The following is a 23,461-nucleotide window of genomic DNA, read 5'->3' as shown; positions in this document are numbered from 1 at the left end:
GGGTGGAAAGATTGGTGGAACTTTTCCAATTTTGGGGGCCTTTGTTCCGCCTTGCAACAGTAGTATATTGTAATAGCCTTTCACCAAGGCCATCGTGGCTTAACTTGCCCGTATTCAAAGCGGCGAAAGAGTTATTTGCTCTTACGTTTTCCTTGCTCACCCATCTTTTTAAAATGGAAGCGACTAGGCAAAATCCGCGTTGTGATTGGTTAACCCTTCAGAACGCTTCTTATTTCCATAAAAACTATGAATAATTCAACAAAATCAAGTTGTAAAAGGCCTCGTGGCTTCGCCACTCGTGCGTACGCGTGCTGACTTACTCTTTGCTCCAGTCTCTTCGGGTCTTCGCAACTCCGCCGCTCTAAGCCACGATGGCCTGGGCAAAAGGCTAATTGTATTAAAGCTACAGTCCATCATTTGCAGCCATCCGAAAAGTAACTGGCGTAATTATTGTTAAAAAACATACTTAGTTGAAAGATAGTAAAGGAACTAAACTCCCTGTGAAATTTTTCTTTCTGGGAAGCTGTCATTTTGAAGTAATCAACGAAAGAAGGCATTTCCAACGGTGATTCTTAAGAAGCACCGTAGGAAAATTTAAATTAGTAGTTCGTTTTGTTATTCAGCGCAGCGCGCGCAAGCGTTGGAACGACGCACACGCGCGCGCGGTTGTTATAATTCGTCAGATCAGTGCGCGACGTCGCGTATAGCTGCAATTCAAAACATGATTCAGTAACTTTTGATTTGAAATTGAGATCTTAGAATGCTGGTTTTTCTCGGAATGTACAGCTGAAGCTTAGCTGAAACTTTATCAGGTTAGTTGCTCAGTATCCTTTATTAGATTTTGAACTCCTTTGTTGCTTCAAACGAACAAAATGCACAAATTACAAATGATGGACTATAGCTTTAAGGAATTGCCGCAACCAGTACTCTACCCAATAGAAGAGTAAAACTGGGGGGGGGGGGTAAGTTGGACTACATTGTCCAAATACAGAGTACATCATATCAATGACGTTCACTAGAGGTAGCCGATTTTAGGTTGAGGGAAGAATAGTGTTTTTTAACTCACTGGGTGCACATATCGATACATTTGCAATTAGTTATTGACAATAACATAGCAAACGGTAAAGCAGGGCCCCTCTGAAAAGCAAATTTTAAAATATGGCGACATTATAGAGATGCCTTTATAATACGAAAAGCGATTAAGCAACTATGCACCATTCACACACCGCAAAGACTTCTATCAACGTGGATACGATCTGCCCAAACGAATTAAGTTGGCACAATTACAAGTGATGGACTTTTGTGGAGACAATAAAAATCCACGTTGACTTCCATTAGGATTGTATTTGTCTCGATTAAAACCCTGTATTGTTACGGTCATAATAACTTGATTGTTTGACCTTTTCTTATGAAATTAAATCTGTTCATGTCAAACATAATGACAAATGAGTGCACGAAAATTCATTTTAATGTAACGTGTATTTCTTGAGTTGTTGCCCCAAAACTCGAGTTTGTTCTGTATTTCAAAATTTAATATTCAGTGATTTGTCATGATGACTGTGTTACATCATGAGATTTAATTTCATGAGAAACCATCAAACAATGAAAAAGAGCATACCCGAAACAAATACAGTATTTTAAACGTGAAAAATACAAACCAAATGAAAAACCAAAAGTCAACGTCCATGTAAAAATAATAATAATACACTCTTTGTTTGAGCAATAACCGGCCGAGCTCATCAGGTCAAGCTATATTAAGTTGTAAGTTCAGCAAGTGATCGGTCTTGAAAATAAACGTTTAAAATACTATATTTGTTTCTATTGTTTGATGAATTCTCATGAAATTAAATCTCATTATGTAACACAGTCATCATGACAAGGCACTGGAGGAATATTCAGTTTCGAAATACAGAACGAACTCGTTTTGGGGGCAACAACTCAAGAAATACTAGATTTAAAAGATTAAAATTTCAAACGCCTTGGCGATCAAGAGTTGTGAGCATTAAAAACACTGGAAGTGCGTGTAATTGTATGCTAAATATTAATACACAAATTCATAGATTTGGTTGAGCAACTCCGCGACGGCGAAGTTGAAATGCGTAGTTTATTTTTGATGGTGTGGGGGGGGGGGGGGGGGTAATCTGATAACTTTGGGGACACATTGCCTGCCGAAGTTGACCACCCCAGTGTGACAGGGTGTCGTGTATCAAATGTCAACTTCAAACTTGACAGGCTTGTAAGTTGTAATCAGGTGAACACGGTTTAATCTGTCCATAACAAATACAAAATTTACTTTAATCAGTTGTAAAATATAAGTATGAATCAACAACAATTTTGTTTATAATTAAAGTTAAGCAATCATTACTAATCACATAATATCAGGCAATTAACAGGATTGACGACACCAGCCTTGTCTGTGGGTCTACATGTACATTTTGTACCATTACACGCAATAACCCTATTGTCACATGTAATTAACCACAATGCACATACATGTACATTATAAACTGTCTCTATTTTATACTTGTGTGTGTTTTTCCCCAAATTAAATACCTTAAACTTATCCCAGAACCCAAAGCATGTCCATAATAACCAAATAAAGGGATTATAAATGATGAGTTATGTATATTTCACTTACGACTTTGGGATGACGTACTAACAAAACATGAAATATGGCGACTGCAAAAGCGTGACTGCAGAAAGTTATAGCTTACGGTCCAATTTAACAGCGCCCTCTATCGATGAAATATAACAAATAATTAGTTTATCAATAAAAGAGCATTCTGACTTAACATTCCGACCCCTTAAATGTCATTTTCTACTCAATACGGCATTTACTACTTAATCTCAACTTTAAGCAGAATGCAACTATTTTAACAAATCGGGTGCTTCATACCTTTAAACATTGTCACATGATTATACGATTGCAACAATAACATCATTCCAAATTATAATGTACAATTACAAATAACCTTACAAGAAACTTGGCGCTGGAACTTTAGGTTTTGACACAAGCTACAAATCTGATGAAGACCATATACATACATGTAGTCTACTATTCCTTATCCACTGACTCTAAGAGACACAACTTCTGCACTGGCCTAGTCAGAATGGATGACTTGGTTTTAACTTTGACCACTCTTACAAGCTGATCCTTCCCAGGGTAAGTTTCAAGAACACGCCCGAGAAGCCATTTGTTTCTAGGGAGGTCATTGTCGACAATAAGTACTAAGTCGCCAACCATGATGTTCCCTTTGGGCTCAAGCCATTTCTGTCTCTTCTGAAGTGTGGGGAGGTATTCTCGGATCCACCTTCTCCAGAATACATCAGCAAGATATTGTGCTTGCTTCCATCTTCTCCGTGTGTACATCTCCTTTTTGTCGAATTCACCAAGGGAATGGGGTGCACCACGAAGAAGTAGTAGGTGATTTGGTGTGAGTGGCTCCAAGTCATTGATGTCGTCTGAAACGGTGGTAATCGGCCTGTTGTTTATGATACATTCGACTAGACACATTACAGTTGACAAGGTTTCATCGCTTACTACTTGCTCTGTCATCAGTGAACTCAACAGCCTGCGTGTCGACCTTATTTGTCTTTCCCATACGCCTCCCATGTGGGAAGCGGTCGGGGGGTTGAACTTCCACTGGATTCCCTTCTTTAGAAGGCACTTGTCAACCTTCTCTTGACTCAACCCTTTCCAAGCTTCCTTGAGCTCACGCTCAGCCCCAATGAAATTAGAGCCATTGTCAGACCTCAGCTCTATTGGTTGTCCTCGCCGACAGATAAATCTCTGCATGCCGTTTATGAAGGAATCAGTATCCAATGTGTGCAGAACTTCTATGTGTACCGCTCGAGATGTTAGACATGTGAATATACAACCGTATCGTTTGATCTGATTTCTACCCTGTTTCACCAGAAATGGTCCAAAACAGTCGACTCCAACAAATGAGAATGGTGGTCTGCCTGGGGTAACTCTGTCAGATGGTAAGTCTGCCATCTTTTGCTGGACCGGAACTGCAGATCTTCGTCTACACTCGAAGCAATTGCTCAAAACTCTACGCAGCATAGATCTAGCCTTGATGATCCAGAATCTTTGTCGTATCAGTGACAGAACATACTCCCTCCCAGAATGACCAGATTCCAGATGGTAGTGCTTCATGATGAGAGAGACCACATGGTTGCCCTTTGGCAATATGGGTGGTTGATTTGACATATTCCCCGGGGCATTCCGCAATCGTCCCCCAACTCTGATGATGCCGTCTTCTGTCAGGATAGGATCCAACTTGTACAGTTGACCTTTCTTCTTCATTTCAGCTTTTAGCTTCTGAATCTTATCTTCACCCTTCTTCAAGTGGCTGAACTCCTCTTGAAATGACTGGGCTTGAATGTATCTTATGATAGAAGCCTCTGCCCTAGCCAGGTCGTTTGTTGTCAGTGTCTTCATGTCTTGTACTGCCGGTTGCTTCCTGATTCTTCTTAGCAGACTATCAGCCACTCGCATAATCCATGCAACACTTCTTTTCAGCTCATACCATGAGGAGTGCCTGGCTATCAATCTGTCGGTTGGATTAGCTGAATCCTTACGCTCGGTGGCGTAAACGGTGACTATCTCCTTCTCAGGCTTTACTTCTGGATCGTTATCGTTAAGGGTTGTCGAGATTGGTAAACTTGGCCACAGGTGGCCATCTTGGCGCAAGAATTCAGGACCAATCAACCACTTCTGGTTGGCCAGCAGCTCATCCGCCATTTGTCCTCTCGTGACAATATCTGCCGGATTTAGCCCGCTTTTCACATGGCGCCACTGATGAGAACTTGACTGGTTCTGGATGACGGCTACTCTGTTCCCCACAAAGGTGTGGAAACGCTTCTCTTCGTTATTGATGTATCGAAGCACTATTGTGCTATCAGTCCAGAAGACTGATTCTTCCAAAGGTAGGTCTAACTCCTTCTTGATCATTGCATCCAGCCTCACAGAGAGTGTCGCAGCTGTCAGCTCGAGTCTTGGTATCGTAACCTTTTTTAAAGGTGCCAGACGTGACTTTGACAACAGCAAACACGTGTGACTGAGGCCTGCAGAATTCACCATACGAAGGTAAGTAACAGCTCCGTACGCTGCCTCAGACGCATCGGAAAAGTGATGTAACTGATAACTGACACCATCCTTGTACCCATAAGGCTTGATACATCGGTTTATCCGCAGCTGTTCGAGTTTTCCCAAGTCCTGTTTCCAGTGTTGCCAATCCTCTCTGTGTCGTGACGGCAGTGCTTCGTCCCAACCCAACTTCTTCCTGCTTAAGTCTTGGACGATCCTTTTGGCTAACAGCGTGAAGGGACTAGCAAATCCATGCGGGTCATAGATGGAGGATACAATACTTAGCAACCCCCTCCTTGTCAAGGGTTTCTCCTTCTGACTCACTTTATATCCAAAGCAATCAGTCTCGACATCCCACTGCATACCCAAGGCCCTCTCTGTAGGTAGAGCTTCATGATTCAGGTCTAGCCCCCTGACACCCACAGCTCTATCTTCTTGTGGGATAGACTCAAGAACTTCAGGGCTGTTACTCAACCACTTCGTTAATTGAAAACCACCTCTGGACAAAAGTTCTCGCAACTCTCGAGAAACCCGGATAGCCTCAGCTTCTGTTGCTAGTGAGACTAGGCAGTCGTCGACGTAGAAACTGCGCTTGACGCAGCCAACTGTGTCTGGATGGAAATCTTGACGGTTGTCTTCTGCAGTACGTCGTAAAGCAAAGGAACAGCAACTGGGACTCCATGTCCCGCCGAATGGGTGTGCAGTCATCCTGTGCACAGCCGGTTCAAGTGAAGTATCTCCGTCAGGCCACCAAAGGTAACGCAAGACGTCTCGGTTTTCTGGAGACACTCTGACCTGGTGGAACATGGCGCGAATGTCTGCCAAAACTGCCACTTGCTCTTGTCGAAAGCGCAGGAGTACGCCCAACAATTTGTTTGTCAGGTCTGGCCCACTGATTGTCTGCGTGTTCAAGGACTGACCATTGTGTTTAGCGGCACAATCGAAGACGATCCGCATCTTCCCTTGTTTACCCGAATCGAGTACCGGATGATGTGGTAGATACCATATGGCTGCATCTGTTACACAATCATCCCCTACAACTACCTCAGCATATCCATTACCTACCAACTCCTTCATGCCTTCTGTATAGCGTGCCTTCAACTGACAGTCCCTCTTCAGACGTCTGCCCAATGATGTTAGGTGTTGCTCTGCGACCATTCGATTATCAGCAAGCCTTTGCGGGTTGTTCTTGAAGGGTATTGGCAATTCATAGTGCCCATCCTTCAGGCAAACAGTCTTCTCCCACAATGCAATTGCTCTCTTGTCTTGGACTGACATGCCCTTGTCATCATCATACAGTGACTCAACAGCATCCAATTTCCAGAATCTCTGAAGCTGTTGCTCGAGAGTGTCATCAACTGCCACATAGCTTGACGTGACCGCAGCCCTTCTGGACATTCCTAATGGCCCATTTAAGGACCATCCAAGCCGAGTTCTGGTAGCATAGGGTGCCTTTGTTTCACCACTTCTCACTTCCAATGGTACGAGAGCATCTGGCGAGTCTTGACCAATCAATAGATGTACCTTTCCCTTCTCAACTTGGGGGATGCTGATGTCTTGCAGATGTGGCCATTTCTTGATGTCTTCTGGCTCAGCTATGTTGTCATCATTAATCGGGAGTGAGTGCCGTGTATAGACCTTATCCAGATTAACTGCTCCTTGTTGGTCGAAACTGTTCACCACCAAGCTGACGACGGTTGTTTCAGTCTTTACCTTTGCCTTTGTCATTGTGGTTAGGGTCAAAGATTGCCTTTTACCCTCAATGTTCAGTTGAGATGCAAGCTCCTCCGTACAGAAACTGCTTGTGGAACCATTGTCAAGAAGAGCATAAGTGTCGATGCTACAATCACCATCTACTGCACTGACCTTCACTGCAACAATGGGTAGGGCGACTCTGTACACCCCGACCCCTGTGACGCAAGAAGTGCCGAGGTCCGTCTCAGTGAAGCTACTTTGCGCTGTTGCCTCCAGCCCAGCTGGTCTAGCATCTCCAACACTAGACGACGGTGTCTGTTTTAATGGATGCAAGAACTTTGTGTGTCTTTTACCGCAACCTGTAACAGAACAAACTCTATGCAAACTACATGCACTTGAAACATGTCCTGGCCTTAAACAATTGTAACATAATCTTTCGGCCTTGGCAAAGTTAAACCGCTCTTCTGGTGTTTTACCCTTGAATTCAGAACAACCAAACAGTGTATGGTTACCCTTACACATAACACATGTTACATGTTCATTCATCTTGCTATTTGTTACCAATGCATAGCTAGTTTTGTCTGGTCTGGTTACTTTAGGCCTCATCTCTGGTTTTTGTGGCTTATATGCACTTACATGTAAATTACCATATACAGGATCATTGGCCTCCTGGGCTGCATCTTCAACAAACTCAACCAAATTAACAATCTTAGGAGACTTGTCACTCTTTCTAAACCCCCTTACATGTTTTATCCAGCGATTACGCAAATAACTGGGCAGCTTCTCTACAAGTTTTACCATTACACCCTGGGTTCCTATTTCCTGGGTATACCCCATTGTGTCCAACGTTTCCTTACAAACTTTGAGGTCATCAGCATATTCTCTTAGCCCTACTCTATCATGGGAAGCCAAGGGCGCACCTTTTGTTACCTTATTTACCCACGCCTCAGCTATGACATAATCACTACCAAAACGTTCTTTGAGAAGTGCTTTCGCCCTCTGGTAACCAACATCTGGCTGCATTATGGCACAACACTCTATGATCTTCCTTGCTTTTCCGGTACAGTACTTGAGAAGCCTTATTAGCTTAGCACTGTCATCGATATCTGCATTGTCTACACTGTTCTCGAATGCACGCAGAAAGGTCCAGTATTGTAGTGGGTTGCCATCGAAGGTTGGTAACTCTGCTCTCGGAAGTTGCATCGTTGCTAGCAAGCACCGCTGCTGTTGTTGCCCCCTTTTTACCAATTCCAGGAGCGAGGCTTGTTTCTCCGGGTTGTCATCATCCATTGGGGTTGTCTTGGGTTTGTCCACGGAGGGCTCTTCGTTCTTCGGTGTCGTATTTGACGGGCTATCCACGGGGGAGTAACGTGGTTCCTTCTGGGGTGTCTGCTCATCCCCTGCTTCAGGGACACTGTCCTTTGATGACTCCTGCTTGTCGCTCAGTGCTGGTGATGGTGTCGAATTTGGGGGTGTCATATGAAGACAGTCCTCATCAATGGCGTAAACTAATTTTTCCGCCTTAGCCATGTCCATCTTGGTCTTGAGTGCGAGCTCTTGCTTTCTTTGACGCAATTTCAGCTCTTCCAGCTCTATCGCCTGCATCTCTTGTAAGCTTGCTGCCTCTGCTTCAAGCGCTGCCATCTTGGCGACGAGCCTCTTCCTGGTTCTACCAAGTGACGACTTCGTGGTGCTCGTCCTTGACGATAACTGACTGGCGGAGTCCTCTGGACGTACTAACTCCCCCTGCCTTTCACCATCTCCACACATTGAGTCACCATCATGGTGCTTGACGCTGTGCTCACCACTACTAACTACGCTCATGTTGTCGGCGTACATGTATCTTCCAAGATCCCAGTCATTAAACTCATGTGACAGGGTGTCGTGTATCAAATGTCAACTTCAAACTTGACAGGCTTGTAAGTTGTAATCAGGTGAACACGGTTTAATCTGTCCATAACAAATACAAAATTTACTTTAATCAGTTGTAAAATATAAGTATGAATCAACAACAATTTTGTTTATAATTAAAGTTAAGCAATCATTACTAATCACATAATATCAGGCAATTAACAGGATTGACGACACCAGCCTTGTCTGTGGGTCTACATGTACATTTTGTACCATTACACGCAATAACCCTATTGTCACATGTAATTAACCACAATGCACATACATGTACATTATAAACTGTCTCTATTTTATACTTGTGTGTGTTTTTCCCCAAATTAAATACCTTAAACTTATCCCAGAACCCAAAGCATGTCCATAATAACCAAATAAAGGGATTATAAATGATGAGTTATGTATATTTCACTTACGACTTTGGGATGACGTACTAACAAAACATGAAATATGGCGACTGCAAAAGCGTGACTGCAGAAAGTTATAGCTTACGGTCCAATTTAACAGCGCCCTCTATCGATGAAATATAACAAATAATTAGTTTATCAATAAAAGAGCATTCTGACTTAACACCCAGTTTAAAAGTGGTGGCGAAGCCAATCGTCATCTTGATAAAAATGATCGCTACACTCCTTTGCAAATACAAAGCCATTATAGTGGTCTCGATCTCCACCACAAACTCAATTTGGGGCCAACAACTCAAGAAATACTAAGTACATTAAAACGAATTTTCGTGCACTCATTTGTCATGATGTTTGACATCAAAGGATTTAATTTCATAAAAAAAGTCAAACAATCAAGCTATTATGACCGTAACATTACAGGGTTTTAATCGCGACAAATACAATCCTAATGGAAGTCAACGTGGATTTTTAACGTTTAAAACACTAGATTGTTACGATCATATTATATTTATAGCACCACGGTTTCTCACGCCATTCAAACCACTTATGTTACACATCGTGAAAACTAATTGCACGAAATTTCAATTTAATCCAATTTGTATTTCTTGAGTAGTTCATCGGAAACGAGTTTGTTCTTTTTGTTCAATTGTGCAGCATCCGTGTTGATGCTTTGTTGAGACCACTATTTATGTGGCGCGCCCTCTATTGAACGAAACTTAAAATATTCTACGGCGTGCGGATGTACGTCTTGGCGGTGCGAGACCACTAGTTTTATTTCAGCGCACCGTTAATTTCTCGAAAGAAATTGTTCAGTTGTTTGACGGTTTCTCACGAAATTTAATCTCCTTATGTAAGACATCAAGACCGATTACTTGCTGAACTTACAACTTAATATCAAGGGCGGATCCGGGGGCGGGGCCAAAGGGGGCCACGGGCCCCCATAAAAACGAATCCATTTTTTTTTTATATGACGTCGCAATAAACTTAGGCAGGCAATGAGTATTGTTGATGTACCCTAACGTGGCGCGGCCCCTAACGTGGCGCACTTGGATTTTTCGCCGGTAGCGCCTAGCTAGAGCAAAATTTTAAACTGAAATTTCACAGAAAGTGAAATTTCATCAAGTTCTAAACGGTCCTGTTCATAAATCGCGAGTTTATTTACCCGTAACAAAGTTAGAAGGAAAAGCTATTTTGGCGTGATTTTCCGATTTTATTTTCAAGTGCAAAGTGAAGGAAACAGGTCAACTCGTACGCGAACCAACTCGTACGCGAGTCAACTCGTACGCGGATTGGTCAACTCGTACGCGAGACAACTCGTACGCGAACCAACTCGTACGCGTGCCAACTCGTACGCGAGCCAACTCGTACGCGGGCCAACTCGTACGCGAACCAACTCGTACGCGGGCCGTTTTAGGAGTGGTTTCGAGGATTGGGTTGGCATGGTTGGGAAGAATTTGGGAATAGTGTGACGGGTAGTCCGTAGTTCAATGTGTGACCGTAGTGTGTGATTGGGAGTGAACCCGTGAATGATGATAATAAAGTAACTGATTTTTGTAGTTAGACGAGTGTTGTATCGTTTTGTGCATACCTGTAGCCTTGTCACGTCAAATTTAATTCCATATATTAATGCAACGATGTACCAGTTGCATTTTTCGTGTTTTTTAATCAATGTAACTGTCAGTCAATTAATTGTCACCATTGTCAAACTGACCCAATTGCAACGCTCTGGACTACCATGGATCTGTTCTCGCGGTTCAGTGTCCTAAAAGAACCGGCGGGTTAGAAGATCAAAAGAAACCCCTTTAATTTGTGTCTAATTATCAACTGTTTTAAAGGATTAAATTATCTGATCTGTTAATCAAAAACACCAACAAAATTCCCTCAGAATTGCGCTTGAAAATACGCCATTTTGTATCCGAGATAAGAAAAAAATGCGGGTTAGTAGAAATGCCCGTGGGCCAGTAGCCCGGCTGGCTAGTGAACAAAAGAAGTTGAGGTCGAACCCTGCACATTCCGCCCCAATCAATGAAATTCACCTCCCCATCGTTTTAATTTACAAAATATAATTTGGATACATAATAATTAGGACTAAAAAATTATCGGACCCAAGCAAAAAATTAATTTTCTGACCCAAGAAAATCGCCTTTGAAAATGCCCTGAAAAATAAGAAAATAATTTTCTGACAAACATTTGGCTGGGTATGTAAGTAAAGATATTAATTATTTATCAGAATTTATCAAGTTTACAGGAATTCGTAAGTGTTAATTTGGAATTTTCCAAGATTTATTCAAGTGCGCCACGTTAGGGAACACTCCGCCAATTTGTGCCCAATTTCCGGACACCACCGTTTTTGAATTTCGGATTAAATTTTATGAAACTGAAATTGTTCACAGAGGTTAAATAGCAAGCATTGATAAGGTAAAAGTACAAGTATTTCATTGCATGAATTTGAGGTTTATCAACAAAGAGGTTTGGCAACACTACACGAGGAAAGTCGGGTAAGCTTCGAAGTGCGCCACGTTAGGGAACACGACTATACACCACCATCTTTTCCTCAAAAAAAAAACATTGGTTAAAGTGGTCAGAAATTGCCTCAGATCGCACCACAGAGCATCTAGAATCCAAAAGTTTTTCGGGGCCCTTAAGCGGGCCCTGAACCCCACGCCGTAATTTGTTTGACCCACTTTGTGGGGGACCAATTATTTTTGGCCCCCCCCCCCCAAAAAAAATTGTGTTCTGGATCCGCCCTTGATGCTAATTACCCGAGCCTTCGGCTCGGGTAATTATCATGAGCAACCAGACTCCAACCGGTCCAACAAAATCGCCTATAAGCACAGGTTAATTCCCTAATTAAAAATCGACCCATATGCTAATATCGACCTGAAATGTCATTTAAAAAATCGACCCGTAATAAAATATCAACCTGAAATGTAATGTTTCGTCCCGTGGCTAAGCTAGGCCTACCCTGAGTAATGTAATTTTTGACCCGTAATATAACCAAAAACCGACCGTATTTTGTAATAACAAGATGGCTAGTATTTAGGAAATTCTTTGGCAACTTGCGACCTTTTTGGATGATCAGGGATTGATGAAAGACAAAAAGCTGTTCCTTGTTAATCCTTGAAAATAAGAGTTCCGCACTAAAACTAATTAATACAACAAAAAAACCCGACAATATTATATGTCTACGCAAGGAGGAAGGAATATGGTCTATGCCACATACGGTCTACCGTTAATCGTTCAGTGCGACCTCTATTGACGTCAGCAGGCCAATCAATTACCCATTTTGACAAGCGGGAAAAATCACCACCATGGCGACTGCTTTGTACTTAGAACAGTACCTCGATAGTAAGCAAAAACTCGTTCTTTCTTTATACATTTGCATGTTTATTGATACATTGGTGTTATTTAGATATCAGGGAACAATCTTGTAATACAATTTGAGAGTGGTAGGTCGGATTTGATGGTGAAAATCGGCGATGAATTTGGCCTAATTAGGTATTCATTTTCCTCTCAATCGTGTGCATGATCATTGATATTCAAGGTGTACGATGTACGTCAGTGCTGCACTGAGTGTTATGGAATGTGCTCTCGCGTGCGGTTGATGTCACGTGTGTCGTGTTTTGTATAAATTTCACTTTTTGTAAACAAAAAAGAGGCGATTGAATGAACAGTAACATAAAAAGAACCCTCTTCACTGCTCTTTATTTTAGGGAGTAATTGCAGAATAACCCGCCACTCGGAAATAGGCCTACACCCTAGTAAAATCTCTGGCTACGCGGTTGGAATCACTGGAAAAGAAACAATTCAACTTCCGTGCCAGCTCTGCGGATACTGAGTGGGGGTCCATTATTTGAGAACGAAGCAACACAAAATGAATGGGAGTTGCTGAAAAAATTCTAAGTCCAAACCAACCACCCTGTTGGCGGCTACGCGGATACGAAGTGGGAGTCCCCTTGAATATGCTTGAGAACGAAGCAACACAAAAAAGGAATGGGAGTTGATGAAAAAATTTTAAGTCCAAACCAACTACCCTGTTGGCGGCTACGCCGATACGGAGTGGGAGTGCAGTGGAGCATGACGCATAGTACATAAAGTAGCGCTGAGAAGGTTTATTGAGGTCAATCAACCGTGACCTCGTAGCCAGCTACGAGGTAGCTATTGCACATCTCTTTCAGAACCATGTCCTTTGCAATATATTCCTCAAAACGGCGAGAATTGTTTTAAAACCAGGATAATAATAGTTGCTGAACTTGTTCCAGTACTTGACTGATAAATAAAACCAGAAATGTTCACTACTTACGGATATTTTGGCTGAAACTGAGGAGACCTTTGTTACCAACATGTCAACAAATACGACTGCCTTTTCATTGCCTCATGCATACACATTTTCTTCCTGGCTTAAACGTCGCCACCATGCGGTCACTTCAAGATATTTGGATCGTGTCCCCAACCCCACAATACCATCCGGATTGTATACGACTGTTTTATGTCATATTTTGATATATTTGTTGTGGTCCCCTGCCGTGTGTTGCGATACTCATCTCAACTAATAGTAACATGTAACAGTCGTCTGGTATACATTTTCAGCATTGAAACAATCTCGTCCCCAGTGCTTACTTTATTTCCAACACGGTGACGGTTCCCAATAGTAGAGAGCAGGTAGTGATGGGCGCGTTCTGCTCGACATCCTAGGGACGAGGTTGGCATTGAAAATATTGGCGGTGGAAGCGCACCCGACCATGGCTTAGCACTGGTAAACAATGCGCGCTACTTAATGCAAAGTACCTTGCATTGACCTGTGACATGTGTTTACACTCGACAGTCATTTCGAGTGTGCTTCAGTGTGGGTTGATAAAACAGACCTCCAAAAATTATCTGGAAAAACGTGAGCTGTCAGTATTTTACTATTCATCTTTTCATCATTTGGTGCATTATAGGTCTATACTTCATACTGTATTAGTATAATACTTCAATATTGAATATATTATAAACTTTTTCGTGTCTGAAAAAAATTTGCCAGTTTTGCTATTGTGAGTTTCCTAGCGTTATGCATAAACATAACGCTAGGATCATCCTAGCTAGCTACGAGGTGGATAGATCGAGTGGCGGGTATTCTGCAATTGTGCCCTTTTTAGATTTTAAGTCATTTGTAAGTTACAGTCATGACAGTGACTTGTTTAAATTAATCAGTTCAAAATTTAAATGAAGCATTGCAAGGCCTACCACTTCCAGCAATTTTTGATTGAAATTTGAAGTGTTTACTTCAAATTCAATCGAGTGAATTTGTGGCCTAGTTAAGAACAGTTGCATTAATAGTGCGCCCATTTTGCAAGCACTCTGCTCAACTTCAACAATCATGACAATGTTCAAGTCTCGGATATGCAGTTGTCTTTTTGGAACATTTTAATAATATTTTGTGTCCCAAAAAGTAAGAATTGTCTTCTTGTGATCTTTTTTAAATCGAATCCTACAATAATTGCAGATTATCATTTTCTTCTGATACATCGCTGTGGAGGATATTTTGTAAAACATGTTAAAAGGGAAAAAGTCCGGGAAAGATTTCCATATACATATAAGAAGTTCACTAATTTTCCTCTGTATTGACTAACAGCCCCCAGATAGCAATTTCATGTCATCAAAGTCAATTTGAGCAGTGAGAAAATACAAGCATTTTCTTAGAAAACACAAGTTTTCAGTCAAATCTCATAGGGTTTGTACACAAAGTGTTGAGTGAACTTCGTATATGGAAATCTTTCCCAATTTTTGAGTCCCCCCAAAAACTCACTGTGCTTGTTCAGTGCTGTGCCGGTAAAATAGCTTGAAAAAATGAAGAGCAGTTCACAGTCAAATATCCTGTTGCCATTATACAATTTTATTCATTATTGCAATCTTCTTCAATTCTAATTTCCAAGTTTTTCTGTCTTTTGATTTTGAACAGTATTTTCGATAGAAAAATACGATGTCCTACTTTCAACCTACCAATGTGTTGTCACAATCACCGTTCTGCTTTTGGATGGGTACATCAGGGCCTACTAACTCATGTTCTATTTGTTTGTACACATTTTTAGGTATTGAAAACTTGCCGTTTGAGCTGCAGAGAAACTTCACTTTAATGCGAGATCTTGATCAACGAGCACAAGGTGGGTTCTTATCACTTTTTACCCCAAACTTTTTTTTTTTCAGTTGATGTCTCATTCAAAAGTGAACAATATTTGTATTGTCAGAAAAAAAATAGCAATTTACGGCCTATAAATAAAATCTATGAAAGAAATTTGAAAACAAGTAGGACAGTGTGGCTTGAATGAGACCAGTTTTAGATATCACAATTCATATATGATTTTTTTTCTTTTCTTGTAGATTTGTCTCGTGATATCGACAAGGAGACGGGTTCGTACATCAATTGTGTCAAGACTTGGGCCCCGGAGGAACGAGTTGAAGCGCTGAAGAGGATCGACAGAGCCTTCGCCAAGAGCCGAGAATTCAACGATGACAAGGTCCAACTGGCTATGCAGACCTATGAAATGGTAGGCTATCAGCGATCGGCAAGTGAGCCCTCTAGAGGCGAAAATGGGAAAGTCGCGATTGCCAACTGTGCCCTCTAGAGGCAAGGCCCAGTCCAAATTATTTGGCTGCGGCTGGAAAACACACGCGTGCCTATGGAAGCGGCTGCAGCATCTTTCCATTGACCTATGTTATTTCCTGTGTCGATTTACTTGTCTGCAACCCAAAACTGAGCCCTCTAGAGGCAGAAGTTGGATAGTGGCGATTGGCAACTGAGCCCTCTAGAGGCAAAAGTGGGGAGCTAAGAATTATGACAATAGAAGTGCCAAGTTGCCCTTTCTGTCCAAATTTCAATTTCCAGTAAAAATTTACCAAATTTCAAAAGCTGGTTGCTCAAAAGTACTGAATTTGTATCTGGTACTGGAGTACACAAAATTCTACTTAAATTATTCAGAATGGCTATTCATGGGAAGTATTTTCATGCGACTTGTCTACACAATGGGATTGAACTCGTTCATTGACATTACAGGGTAATCCTATATGATAGCACTGCCCGAACTGGCCCTCTGGGACCAGCAAAAGCCACTAGCCCACTGGTCTAGTTCAAACAGAAACACAAGACTGCAATTTTAAAACCAACTTCGGCTTCTTTATTGTTAATAGGTCGACAAGCACATCCGGAGGTTGGATGCGGACTTGGCTCGGTTTGAACAAGAGCTGAAAGAGAGGAACATTGAGCAGACGACAGATTATGATAGCTCGTCAGGACGGGATAATAAAAGTAAGACTTAGAAAGAAGTAAAGAACAATGTAACATGCCAAGATGTGCCAATTTACCTGGTGATCAAACCGCACAAAGCCATGGAGTGCTGTGGTCCAAATGGTTACAGTGTCTGACTCGAGTGTGATGGTATTTGGGTTCTTGTTGTTTGTGACCTTGGGCAAGACACTTTACTACAATTCGAACCATGACTACTAACTTGTTGTTTGTGTTCTTGGGCAAGACACTTTACTACAATTTGAACCGTTTCTAGGAACTTGTTGTTTGTGTTCTTTGGCAAGACACTTTACTACAATTTGAATCCTGACTAGGAACTTGTTTGTGTTCTCGTGCCAGACATTTTACTCCAATTGCCTCTCCATCCAGGAATATAAATGGGTACCTGTGAGAGTAGAAACCAGATTATGCTAATCTTGAGCTGCTGCAAAAAAAAACTGGTTTCCTGGCTGGAAAAAGGGGTAATAATTGTGATGCAAAAGGACAAGATGCCCTATTTTTTTGTCTAACTAACATACTTTTATTGGATTATAACCTCTTTAAATTTTTTTGCGTTTTGTTTTTGTAGAGAAAGGACGTGGAAGGGGAGCTGAGAAGTCGGCTAAAAAGAACTTGAAGAAAGGCCGCGTGTCCGACGACGAAACGCCTAAACAGTCCAGGAAGAAATTGAAAGCTGCTGCTGGGCAGTGAGTTACAGATTATCACCTCAAACCCCTCCCCCCTCTCTTTCCAACCCCTCCCCTCTCTTCCCAACCCCTCCCCTCTCTTCCTAACCCATCCCTCAATATTCCATATATTTTAACTTGGAGGTTGTCTTTCCTCAAGACCATCTTGACTCGGACTGGCATTTGACGGAGCAGCAAAGCCAGGTTGTGTTTGAATGGAGACCACACACACTGAGTGACTAAGTCACAAAGCCTTTTGCACTTCATCAGATTTTCTTTTATAATTACTCTTTTGGCTGGAGAAATTATTCTGTTAACATCTTTTGTGTTTTGTTTTTCAGAGCCGTAGCGCCAATCCTGACTCTGCCCGCCGTGATGAATTCTCCGTCGGATGTCCTTGACATGCCCGTGGATCCCAACGAGCCCACCTACTGTCTGTGTCACCAGGTCTCGTACGGGGAGATGATCGGCTGCGATAACCAAGATGTGAGTACCTTGGCCATATTCTTGCTGGGCTAGCCCAGAGGGCCAGCTTAGTGTCCTTGTTGTACCTACCTCACTGACTGACTGATTGTGACATGTGACTTGAGAGCCGGGCAGTGCTGTTGTATAGGATCGCCCCATAACGCAGTGAATGGGTAAAAGCTGTCACATGGTGTAGACCAGATGCATGAAAAGACTTTTTTGAATTGCCATTCTGATTCGTTGAATAGAATTTTGTGGGTTTTGACTTACAGCAGCCTCAGGTCGACCTGCGATTTGCTTGCGCCAAGACAGAACTGTCGGCATCAAGAAGAAACGTTATGCTCAGCCTGAGGTCACAAAACTGAGTAATCGTGTGATTCTCTTGGAACAAACGGCATCTCAACACAAATAATCACAATCGTGCTTACGTCACCGATGACGCGACGATGATTCCTCGGCATAGACGTTATCAGTGACGTCTTCAAAATGGCAGTGCGCATGTTGATTACAATCAAACAATCTTCCATGGCCTCATCTGTTCATTCAACCATTTTGTCGTACACGGATTGGCTACACAATGAAATTACAGTCGACTCTCGTCAGTACAAACTCTGTTTTACAAATTCTGCTTATAACAAACATAAGTCCTCGGTCCCAACTGTGCATTTATGTGCACAATGAGTGGGGCTGATGTTCCTCTTAATACAAAATGCTGATATAACAAACAATTTGGCTAGGTCCAAACGAGTTTGTATTAACGAGACTTGACTGTAGATGGTTTGGATGCCCACACAATGTTGTAACTTCACACAGGTCAACTGCGTTTGATTCTCGATGTAAGATGTTCTGTGGCAGTGCAGAAGTTGAAATTTTTCTACTCTTGCGACTTAAGTTTTTTAGTGCTGACTGATGCTGATCGCGTTAAAATCGTCGCAGTTACACTCCGGTCGCAAAAAATCGGCGACTTATTTGTTCCTGACGGTCGTAACTCAGGCGCAGCTTGATCCTGAAAAGTCAGTCTCTGACTGTTCTTTGTCGTCGCAAGGTCAACCTGAGGACAGCGTTACATTGTTTTGCGACCAGCGTTACTAGACTTACCTAACCTTGTTTTCCGTATTGTAAACTTTTTGTAAAATATTCATGTTTGCTTTGTTTTGTTTTTGACAGTGTCCTATTGAATGGTTTCACTTCGCTTGCGTTGGACTGACAGCCAAACCCAAAGGAAAATGGTAAGTTGTAATTTTCATTTCTCTGTCTGCTTCTGAAATAGGTTTGTATTTAAAATAGCCGTGTTTTCCTGAATTACAAAACTTATTCATTTTTGAGAGAGATTTTGAACCCAAAAAATGGCCAACGTTTAGTTATGAAGTACTTTACAAATTATGAATTATTTGTGGCCCTACAATGATTCAGGTCTTACTGGGTAGACTGGTATCTGCCCCTATCAGCATTGATAATGTAGGGACTGAGAACCAGTCTACTGGTGAATGTTTTTGTATGTTAACGCAACTCAAAGTAAAGTGATGGACTAGTGACGACTTGTGATGGACTTGTGATGGACTTGTTTGTGATGGACTTGTAATGACTTGTGATGGCTTGTGATGGACTTGTGATGGACTTGTGATGGACTTGTGATGGACTTGTGACGACTTTTGATGGACTTGTTATGACTTGTGATGGACTTGTGACGACTTGTGATGGACTTGTGATGACTTGTGATGGACTTGTGATGGACTTGGCAGGACTTGTGATGGACTTGTGACGACTTTTGATGGACTTGTTATGACTTGTGATGGACTTGTGACGACTTGTGATGGACTTGTGACGACTTGTGATGGACTTGTGATGGACTTGGCAGGACTTGTGATGGACTTGTGACGACTTTTGATGGACTTGTTATGACTTGTGATGGACTTGTGACGACTTTTGATGGACATGTTATGACTTGTGATGGACTTGTGACGACTTTTAATGGACTTGTTATGACTTGTGATGGACTTGTTATGACTTGGGATGGACTTGTGACGACTTGTGATGGACTTGTGACGACTTTTGATGGACTTGTTATGACTTGTGATGGACTTGTGACGACTTGTGATGGACTTGTGACGACTTTTGATGGACTTGTTATGACTTGTGATGGACTTGTGACGACTTTTGATGGACATGTTATGGCTTGTGATGGACTTGTGACGACTTTTAATGGACTTGTTATGACTTGTGATGGACTTGTGACGACTTTTGATCCATCACAAATACCTCAACTACAACAGGTTAAGCAACATTTTGTCCGAGCGGATTTTGTTGCATTACCTTTCTTTTATTCCCCGATACAATTTCAGGTTTTGCCCACGATGTACACCAGACAAGAAGAAGAAATGACGCTGTGTGTAATGTATATTGGTTGTGATGTAAACGCTCCCCTCACGACACGTGTGACCCATCCCAAACAGAGGACCACTTGAAGAAGAAAAACCTGTATAAAGACATTCCATGGTTTCAACATTTCATATGTATTCGGAATCTATTTAACAAGATTAATTTGGATATTGTATTTGTTTTTTGTTTTTTCTTCAAATGAAAATGAGAAAGTGATTGACCTCAAATTCAAAAAGAGCCAATGAATATTCATAAGAAGTGGTCCAAATGTAGATACAAATAGAAAAAAAAAACTTCTGTTCTCAAACTCAGGATATCCCAGAAGTTTGTGTGTTTAGAAGTACATGTAGGTGTGCATCAGAACCAGGTACCCGACCGCTGATGTCAGGAACCGGTTCCAGATTATGGGATCGGGTACCAGTAACCAACTTTACAAATTACTCAGTAACTTCTCAGACAATGAAAAAGAAAGGTTTTGAATGTCATTTGTGGGGAATTTTCCAAAGGAAAACCAGGCTACACGGGAAAACAAAACATATTTCATGTTTATGACGCTCGCAAAAGTTGCAGTTTACACCGTAAAGCTGTAAAGCTCACCTTACACGCTTGTATTTCGCCGTATTGATGCATCGACTTGTATTATCATGCGGACCTTTCCAAAGGACGAAGCAATAATGGTAAAGTGCCTTGCTCAAGAGCACAAGCACCATGTACCCACAATCAGGATTCGAACTCATGTACCACGGCACACAAGTCGAACACCGTAACCATTGGACCACAGCACAGCTAATGATTATTAGCTTGGGTGTCTTGCAAACTTTTTGTATTTTGTAGAATGTACCTGGAAACGTGACATTCAGATGTTGCCCATGTTTTTTTTCCCCAATGTTTTGGTGGGTTTTTTCCCCCAAAAAAACTTGAAATAATCAATGGCCATTTCGGATGACAGCTCACGGTATCAGTTTAAATCGCAAAGTGTTACATCAATATTGGGACAACTGTTTGTTGTTCCTTAACATAAGGTCTCAACTTTGTCGTTTCTCTGAAATTTGAGCGTGTAAATAAGCGTTTCTGTTATCTTAGTCCGTTGATGAAGCACGGTAAACTGCATTCTGAGTGTGGTTTATATTCACGATCCATTCCTTACAACAAATCTTTTGCAAACTCACATTTTTACACTAAGGAACTGTAAAATTGAAAATATAATCGTCTTGTCTTCTCTCAAATTTTGAGTTTTTATTGTAAATACGATTGAAATGATTATTTTTTTAAATTCCCTGTTGAAAGACATTAACTTGACATTCACGTCGCTCAGCTTCAAAAAGGCTATTTCGTACAATTGTAAAAAGTGTAAATACTTTTGAGTATTTTTTTAGTTAAGCACTTGTGTATAAGGTTACAATAGCGTTGGTTTGATTATGTGTAGAAGTCGTTATAGAGGGGCTGCATTTGGCAGCCATGTTGGAGGTGTGCGTTGTTATGTTAATTTGTCAACAATGGCCGCACAAGAGGAGTACTCATGCGTATCTCTGTTGAACAAAAGCGCATGCCTCAAACATGGCTGCAGTGCAACCAATCTATTGTAACTGTTAAATATTTTTAATCACTGAATGTAATGATAATTTGTATTTTGATTTTTTTTTTTTTACACCAAATATGTGATGCAATTAAGCTAAATAAGTCGTTTGTCAGAAATTTTCATTTGGAGATTCAGGCCAAAATAGGGCCACTTCATCACATCACTTCATCACATCTTTCGGTGTTCTGACTTTCATAATTTTTGAACTAAATATGGTATCAGCATGCAGTTTTCACAGCAGTAATGCTGAGATTGTGCTCTTTTCAAATCTGTAAAAAAAAAAAATGGACCAGGGTCGACAAACGACTCATGTAGCTTGATCGCATCACATGGCACCAAACTGAACAGGTTTAAACCCTCCTATGCAAACATACACTCTGTGCCAAGTTGTCCTTTCAGTCAAAATCAATCAAGTGACTGTTTTTTAACAGTTAAGAGCTCCCAGCCTACATAAGGCAGGATTGACTGGCTGTGACTGTTTATGTAACTTGATGCAGCTTTGCTTTGACTGCCAGTGATTGATAAGCCAGCTGTGCCTACCACTCGCCTGTTTTTGTCTGTTAACTGAATTTGACTAGTCACAGTGCTTGCTTGAAATACGATCTGACTGTTGGTGACTAGCCAGTGGATAAAGGCATGGCAGGGAAGAGGATTGATTTGTTTTGACTGTCTGTGACTGTTCAGATAGCAGGAGGGTTAAACTTGATGCATTGTGCGTGATGTGCAAGGATTTAAAAGCTTGTTGTTTGCAGAAAACGCTGGGGAAAATCATTCATGGAAATTGGCCCAATTCCATGGCTCTGCTTATACATGTACTTGTATTGGTCGAAGACTAGAATTGAATTTGGGCGATTCACAATGCAGAGCGCCACCAATAGTTTACCACGGAGAGTTCATTTTTCCCCAGTGCATTGTGGGAGATGGTCGACAAATTCGCAGCGCGGGGCATTTGACATTGTTCCTTTTTTCCGGTCAGTAGTTTTGTAAGCGTATGATTCGACTATATGTTTGCCCTTTTCTTTTCTTTGTGTTAATATGGTGATTTTTTATAAGGCGGCAGAACGCTATGCCCCTATCTATAACATAATAGCTCAAGTTGTCTACTGACACTCATTCAAATGGGCCATATTTTGTCGACCATAAACTTGAAAAGTTGACTCTCCATGGCAAACTCTTGGTGGCGCACTGCATTGTGATTTGTGAATCGCCCGAATTGGTTTGCAGGTTAATTTTTATGAGAAGAATTGAAAGGAAGTTTTGGAGTTTTTTTGTGATAACACGATTTTGATTGTATTCTGTTAAAGTTGACTGAAACATGTTTAGGATGACTTCATGATTTGCAGATGGAAAGAGGGTGCAATAAAAAAAGATACATGTTTGTAAAATTTGCTCTTGTAGTTTTAATTCTTTGATTTTGTGATTTTCTGTTTTCATGTTTATCAACCATGTTTATCAACTGAATTTTTTTTAAAAGTGAGTATTTTTCTGTCTTCTGACAAGTTTATGGAGATTAGTTGTTGACATGGTGGTTATGTTCATTGTTCATACAAATTGAATTGGCTGGGGGAAAGGGAAAACTAATAGATGAAAATGAAAACTTGTTTTTTACTCCAATTTTTTTCTTAGTGCTAAGGCATGGCGTGTCTATTATTAAGAGAGAGAAAAAAGGGAATGTACATATGTTGGAGAAGAATTATGCATATATAAAAGTACGCTGCAAAAGGCAGTACTTGTCAAGGAAAAGAATTTTTGGAAAATGCTGAGACAAAAAATCTGCGGGGCCTGTCCGGGAATCGAACCCGGGACCTCTCGCACCCAAAGCGAGAATCATGCCTCTAGACCAACAGGCCGCACTGGAAGGTACACAGATTCTATATTATCTATACGTGTGGTACTTTTAATGTTAGACTCTTCCATTTTGATAGGGACATGCTGTTAACAATTACAATATTTAGAAAGGAGAATATGAAGATATAAATCCAACAACTTTAAAAT

At 41.3% G+C, this 23,461-nt stretch overlaps 2 protein-coding genes and 1 non-coding gene across 3 annotated transcripts; 1 reads left to right on the top strand and 2 right to left on the bottom strand.

The window, feature by feature from the left end:
• Positions 1–3,055: 3,055 nt before the first annotated feature.
• LOC119732351 lies at positions 3,056–9,257 on the bottom strand. The gene is made up of 2 exons (XM_038205808.1): positions 9,109–9,257; positions 3,056–8,737 (listed from the first exon to the last, which is right to left on the bottom strand). The coding sequence occupies exon 2, from the start codon at positions 8,624–8,626 to the stop codon at positions 3,056–3,058; it is 5,571 nt and encodes a 1,856-aa protein (XP_038061736.1). The 5' UTR covers positions 8,627–8,737; positions 9,109–9,257.
• Positions 9,258–12,340: 3,083 nt separating this feature from the next.
• Positions 12,341–20,122, top strand: LOC119732537 (inhibitor of growth protein 4-like). The gene is made up of 8 exons (XM_038206095.1): positions 12,341–12,444; positions 15,168–15,239; positions 15,457–15,623; positions 16,264–16,381; positions 16,947–17,064; positions 17,385–17,529; positions 18,676–18,737; positions 19,851–20,122. The coding sequence occupies exons 1-8, from the start codon at positions 12,408–12,410 to the stop codon at positions 19,888–19,890; spliced, it is 759 nt and encodes a 252-aa protein (XP_038062023.1). The 5' UTR covers positions 12,341–12,407; the 3' UTR covers positions 19,891–20,122.
• Positions 20,123–23,244: 3,122 nt separating this feature from the next.
• Trnap-ugg lies at positions 23,245–23,316 on the bottom strand. The gene has a single exon. It is a non-coding gene; the product is annotated as a tRNA-Pro (tRNA).
• Between the last annotated feature and the right edge of the window lie 145 nt (positions 23,317–23,461).

This window comes from Patiria miniata, unplaced genomic scaffold (assembly GCF_015706575.1).
Source record: "Patiria miniata isolate m_02_andy unplaced genomic scaffold, ASM1570657v1 HiC_scaffold_24, whole genome shotgun sequence".
NCBI classification, from domain to species: domain Eukaryota; kingdom Metazoa; phylum Echinodermata; class Asteroidea; order Valvatida; family Asterinidae; genus Patiria; species Patiria miniata.
Note: the sequence above shows the minus strand (reverse complement) of the source record. Positions and strands in the feature narration are given on the sequence as shown.